Genomic DNA, 6,406 nt, shown 5'->3' on the forward strand with positions numbered 1-6,406 from the left:
GGCTGAATAAGGTTTTCTATAGGGAAGCTTCAATTCAGCCGGGCTGAATAATTTTTTTCTATAAGAAACTTCAATTCAGCCAGGCTCAATAAGTTTTTCTATAGAAAAACTTCTATTCCGACTGGCTGAATAAGGTTTTCTATAGGAAAACTTCAATTCAGAAAGGCTAAATTGGGGTTTTTATACAAAAAATGCTTCAGCGATGCTGAGATCTATTCAGATTGACTGATGAGAGGGTAGGCATTAACAAAAATTACATTCAGCCTTTCAGATTGGCTGAATGTAATTTTTGTTAAAGCTTAGAATTTCTTTAAAATTAATTTAATTAAATGACATAACCTCAAAATCCCTTCAAAGGAAACATTTTTCTTATTTTAATTTCCTTCGTTTTTTTGTCTCTTCATATTTTTTCAGCATCGACGCCAGGCTTCGTAAAAAAACAGGAAAAAAAGCCGAACAACAATTTCTTTTATTTTCATCATTTTTTGTGTTTTTAGTGATTGAATCGGGAATTTTCTCTGCTAACACTTTTCGTTCAACATGGGTAAGGAAAAGATTCATATTAACATTGTCGTCATTGGACATGTCGATTCCGGCAAGTCAACCACTACCGGTCATTTGATTTACAAATGCGGTGGCATTGATAAGCGTACCATTGAAAAGTTCGAAAAGGAAGCCCAAGAAATGGGCAAGGGTTCCTTTAAATATGCCTGGGTTTTGGATAAGCTAAAGGCCGAACGTGAACGTGGTATTACCATCGACATTGCCCTGTGGAAGTTCGAAACGCAAAAATACTATGTGACCATCATTGATGCCCCCGGCCATCGTGATTTCATTAAGAACATGATTACCGGCACCTCGCAAGCCGATTGTGCCGTCTTGATTGTTGCTGCCGGTACCGGTGAATTTGAGGCTGGCATCTCTAAGAACGGTCAGACTCGTGAGCATGCCTTGTTGGCCTTTACATTGGGCGTGAAGCAATTGATTGTGGGTGTGAATAAAATGGACTCCACCGAACCGCCGTACAGTGAGGGACGTTATGAGGAAATCAAAAAGGAAGTATCATCGTATATTAAGAAAATCGGCTATAATCCGGCCGGTGTTGCATTTGTACCGATTTCCGGCTGGCATGGCGATAATATGTTGGAGTCGTCGGATAAAATGCCCTGGTTCAAGGGATGGACTGTCGAGCGCAAGGAGGGTAAAGTTGAGGGTAAAACTTTAATTGATGCCTTGGATGCCATTATGCCGCCATCACGTCCCACCGATAAGCCGTTGCGTTTGCCATTGCAGGATGTTTATAAAATTGGTGGTATTGGTACAGTACCAGTGGGTCGTGTTGAGACGGGCATTCTAAAACCAGGTAAGTTTTTGCAAATTTTGCTTTTTTGTTTTTGTTTGCAGTTAATAAAGTGGGTTAGTTGGGTTAGCAGGGTAAAACCATTGCAATATGCAATTGTGGGTGTATGTGGAAGCTTTCATGGTGTTTGGGGGTTTTGTTTAGTATGTATCCATTGCACCTAACCATGGTGTGTGCTCTCTCAGAGAGTATTCATGTATTCATGTGGTCTAAAGAGAGATAGAGACTGACACTTGCATTTGCTTCCTTTTTAATTATCATATTGTTTGTTCTTGTGTTCTCTTTCCCTAGGCATGGTGGTCAATTTTGCTCCTGTCAATTTGGTAACTGAAGTCAAGTCCGTGGAAATGCATCATGAAGCGTTGTCCGAAGCTTTGCCCGGTGACAATGTGGGCTTCAACGTTAAGAACGTTTCGGTTAAGGAATTGCGTCGTGGCTATGTTGCCGGTGATTCTAAGAATTGCCCACCCAAGGGGGCTGCCGATTTTACTGCCCAGGTAAGTGCATGTTTAATTCATCGAATGGTTCTATAAAATTTGAAAAGAAATGAATGTGTGTAAATGAATGAGTGTGAATTTTATTTGATATTTTTTTTTTTAAAAAAGCTACTTGATTCGAAATGAATAAGGTTTTCTTTGGGAAAACCTCTATTCAGCCTGGCTGGATAAGGTTTTCTATGGGAAAACTTCTATTCAGCCTGGCTGTATAGGGTTTTCTATGGGAAAACTTATATTCAGCCTGGCTGTATAGGGTTTTCTATGGGAAAACTTCTATTCAGCCTGGCTGTATAAGGTTTTCTATGGGAAAACTTCTATTCAGCCTGGCTGAAAAAGGTATACTATAGAAAAACTTCTATTCAGCCTGGCTGAATAAGGTTTTCTATAGGAAAACTTCTATTCAGGCTGTTTGAATAAGGTTTTCTATAGGAAAACTTCTATTCAGCCTGGCTGAATGAGGTTTTCTATAGGAAAACTTCTATTCAGCCTGGCTGAATGAGGTTTTCTATAGGAAAACTTCTATTCAGCCTGGCTGAATGAGGTTTTCTATAGGAAAACTTCTATTCAGCCTGGCTGAATGAGGTTTTCTATAGGAAAACTTCTATTCAGCCTGGCTGAATGGGGTTTTCTATAGGAAAACTTCTATTCAGCCTGGCTGAATAAGGTTTTCTATAGGAAAACTTCTATTCAGCCTGGCTGAATAAGGTTTTCTATGGGAAAACTTCTATTCAGCCTGGCTGAATAAGGTTTTCAATGGGCAAACTTCTATTCAGCCTGGCTGAATAAGGTTTTCAATAGGAAAACTTCTATTCAGCCTGGCTGAAAAAGGTTTTCGATAGGAAAACTTCTATTCAGCCTGGCTGAATAAGGTTTTCTATGGGAAAACTTCTATTCAGCCTGGCTGAATAAGGTTTTCAATGGGCAAACTTCTATTCAGCCTGGCTGAATAAGGTTTTCAATAGGAAAACTTCTATTCAGCCTGGCTGAAAAAGGTTTTCGATAGGAAAACTTCTATTCAGCCTGGCTGAATAAGGTTTTCTATAGGAAAACTTCTATTCAGCCTGGCTGAATGAGGTTTTCTACAGGAAAACTTCTATTCAGCCTGGCTGAATGAGGTTTTCTATAGGAAAACTTCTATTCAGCCAGGTTTTCTATAGGAAAACTTCTATTCAGCCTGGCTGAATGAGGTTTTCTATAGGAAAACTTCTATTCAGCCAGGCTGAATAAGGTTTTCTATAGGAAAACTTCTATTCAGCCTGGCTGAATAAGGTTTTCTATAGGAAAACTTCTATTCAGCCTGGCTGAATAAGGTTTTCTATAGGAAAACTTCTATTCAGCCTGGCTGAATAAGGTTTTCTATGCAAAAACCTCTATTCAGCCTGGCTGAATAAGGTTTTCTATACGAAAACTTCTATTCAGCCTGTCTGAATAAGGTTTTCTATACGAAAACTTCTATTCAACCTGACTGAATAAGGTTTTCTATGCAAAAACTTCTATTCAGCCTGGCTGAATAAGGTTTTCTATACGAAAACTTCTATTCAGCCTGGCTGAATAAGGTTTTCTATACGAAAACTTCTATTCAGCCCGGCTGAATAAGGTTTTCTATACGAAAACTTCTATTCAGCCTGGCTGAATAAGGTTTTCTATACGAAAACTTCTATTCAGCCTGGCTGAATAAAATTTGCTATAGGAAAACTTCTATTCAGTCCGGCTGAATAAGGTTTTCTATAAGAAATCTTCTATTCAGCCTGGCTGAATAAGGTTTTCTATAGGAAAACTTCTATTCATCCTGGCTGAATAAGGTTTTCTATAGGAAAACTTCTATTCAGCATGGCCGAATAAGGTTTTCTATAGGAAAACTTCTATTCAGCCAGGCAGAATAAGGATTTCTATAGGAAAACTTCTATTAAGCCTGGCTGAATAATGTTTTCTATAAAAAATTTCTATTCAGCCTGGTTGAATAAGGTTTTCTATAAGAAAACTTCTATTCAGCCTGGTTGAATAAGGTTTTCTATAGGTAAACTTCTAGTCAGTCTTGCTGAATAAGGTTTTCTACAGGAAAACTTCTATTCAACCCGGCTAAATAAGGTTTTCTACAGGAAAACTGCTATTCAGCCTGAATTTTATTTAATATTTTTTAAAATTTTCTAAATTAAGTTTCGGATTCCTTCGTTTTGAATTTCCCAGAAACCCTTTGTAAATTTTTATTTCGTTTTATTATTATTCTTTTTTTTAATTTTTCAAATATTTTATTTAGGTTATTGTCCTCAATCATCCTGGCCAAATTGCCAATGGCTATACCCCTGTCTTGGATTGCCATACCGCTCACATTGCTTGCAAATTTGCCGAAATCAAGGAGAAATGTGATCGTCGTACCGGTAAAACAACCGAAACCGATCCGAAGGCCATTAAATCGGGTGATGCCGCCATTATTATGCTGGTACCCACCAAACCGTTGTGTGTTGAATCTTTCCAAGAATTTCCACCATTGGGACGTTTTGCTGTGCGCGATATGAGGCAAACTGTCGCTGTGGGTGTCATCAAGTCGGTGACATTTAAAGAGACGACTTCGGGTAAAGTCACAAAAGCCGCTGAGAAGGCCCAAAAGAAGAAATAACTAGGGAGCAGCCAGAAGAATATGCAACAACAACAAACAAACCAACAACAGCAAAATGTTATACCACAACAACAACAAGAAGAAAATGAATATCAATTTCTGTTCCCCCAAAAAGAGGAAGGATGGATGGCATATGAAAACTCATTTAATAAGCATAAATATAAAAATAAGAATATTAACAATAACAACAACAAAACCAAAATCATCATAAACAACAATAATAACAACATTAATAATATTATAAAATTTATTCAAACAACATTTAGTGATTATAACAAGAACAACAACAACCAAAATCATACAAAAATTACACTCCAACAACAACCACACCAGAATTCATCACAATTTATTCCACTGGATATTATGCAAGAAAATCCAAAATACTCACCCAAAAACAACAACAAAAACACTACAACAACTACTACTGGCAGCCTTCAATATTTTCAATTTTATGGAAAACCACCATCAACATCCGCATTATCATCAACATCATCCAATCATTTTAGAAGCATAGAAAAGACATTAATTCCTAATAACAAACTTACAACAACAACACCAATATCATCATTATCATTCCTTGATTCCTTACAACTTGGTTTACAGTCACTTTCTCAAGATGCATCCCTCATGGCCATCACTGTCATCATTATTCTCATCAACAGAAACATCAACAACAACATCATTATTAAGAATTATGAAGAAGATTTTACTAAAAATTTGGAAAGCATTTTAATACAACTTTTTATAGAATTTTTCCTAATTTATTATTACACTAATTATTTGTATCTAAATTTACACAGACATCGTAAATCGTTTCGCAGGAAATCCATGACATCATCCGTATCATCATCATCATCATCATCATCATCATCATCGACAGCATTCTCTTGCCGCCGCACAGATCTCTCCTTGTTTTGTCATCATCATCGGATAATGCCAATTAATAACGCCATTGTGAATGGTTTATAATCATGACCCAAGGCATGTTATCCCATCTCAATACTCAAAAACAGATGAGATATACAATAACGAGAAAATAAATCTCAAAATCAAATGTATCACAAAATCATGACATACATCCAACACGACATCACACGACATTCATCTCTCTCATCCTATGCAATATTTATTTTTTTGTAATGCAATCAAAACATTGTTTTGAAATTTTATTTCAAATTAAAAAACCCCAAAAATTGTTTTGTTTTTTTATTGCTTACAAGAAAGAAAAAAAACTTCAATAATAATTTGCTTAGCAAACAAAATCGAAATGTGATTTGATTTAATCTCAAGTGAAGAACCCTTAAAGGCATAAAACACTAATTGTGAATACATCTAAGGATTTGTTAAACTCCCCCCTTGAGGCAAGGAAAAATTAAAACTCTATGTTATACAATTGGCAAACTTAAGATAACTAATTTAATTAAGTACATCATTTCAATATACAAAGAAACAATAAAAACCCAACACATTTTACACAAAAACACTTTTACACTTGAAAAAAAAAAAACAAACAGCCACCCATATTTCAATGGCTAGGCTTGGCAGTTGGCTCAAAATCCAAAAAAAATTAAAAATAAAGGACTACAAGAGATCTTCTATCTTGTTTGTTTTTTAAATGTCGATTTTGTAATGAATGTGTATAGGAATTAAAAACCTATCCCCTCATAACCATACAAGATGATGATCAATACACAACACACTCCCCCCACACGAGGAGATGATGTGACACAATTATTTCCAATAATAAGCGAAATGTGGAATACAAAAAAGGAATAATTATGAAAAATCGAATCGAACAACCACAACTTCATATTATATTGAAAACAAATGAAAAAACAAAAACACAACACAGAATTAAAATTAATGAAATACTATAAATGTATGTGCTTCATTCTTAAAAAAACCAAGAAAATAAAAAAACGTAAATAAAAA

The 6,406-nt window shown here is 35.8% G+C and overlaps 1 protein-coding gene across 1 annotated transcript; it reads left to right on the forward strand.

Annotated features, from left to right (window-relative positions):
- Positions 1 to 539: 539 nt before the first annotated feature.
- On the forward strand, positions 540 to 4,570 carry LOC133325659 (elongation factor 1-alpha 2). The gene is made up of 3 exons (XM_061534380.1): positions 540 to 1,363; positions 1,652 to 1,857; positions 4,115 to 4,570. Exons 1-3 carry the CDS (start codon positions 541 to 543, stop codon positions 4,472 to 4,474), a joined length of 1,389 nt encoding a protein of 462 aa, XP_061390364.1. The 5' UTR covers position 540; the 3' UTR covers positions 4,475 to 4,570.
- Positions 4,571 to 6,406: the final 1,836 nt, after the last annotated feature.

This window comes from Musca vetustissima, unplaced genomic scaffold, assembly GCF_032173495.1.
Source record: "Musca vetustissima isolate MV318-11 ecotype Yass unplaced genomic scaffold, APGP_CSIRO_Mvet_v1 utg9499, whole genome shotgun sequence".
NCBI lineage: Eukaryota > Metazoa > Arthropoda > Insecta > Diptera > Muscidae > Musca > Musca vetustissima.

Excerpts from the sequence above, each read along its gene's own strand:
- LOC133325659 (XM_061534380.1), top strand. The coding sequence starts at position 541 with ATGGGTAAGGAAAAGATTCATATTAACATTGTCGTCATTGGACATGTC. Across the intron at positions 1,364-1,651 it reads GACGGGCATTCTAAAACCAG|GCATGGTGGTCAATTTTGCT; the intron begins GTAAGTTTTTGC and ends CTCTTTCCCTAG. Across the intron at positions 1,858-4,114 it reads CTGCCGATTTTACTGCCCAG|GTTATTGTCCTCAATCATCC; the intron begins GTAAGTGCATGT and ends TATTTTATTTAG.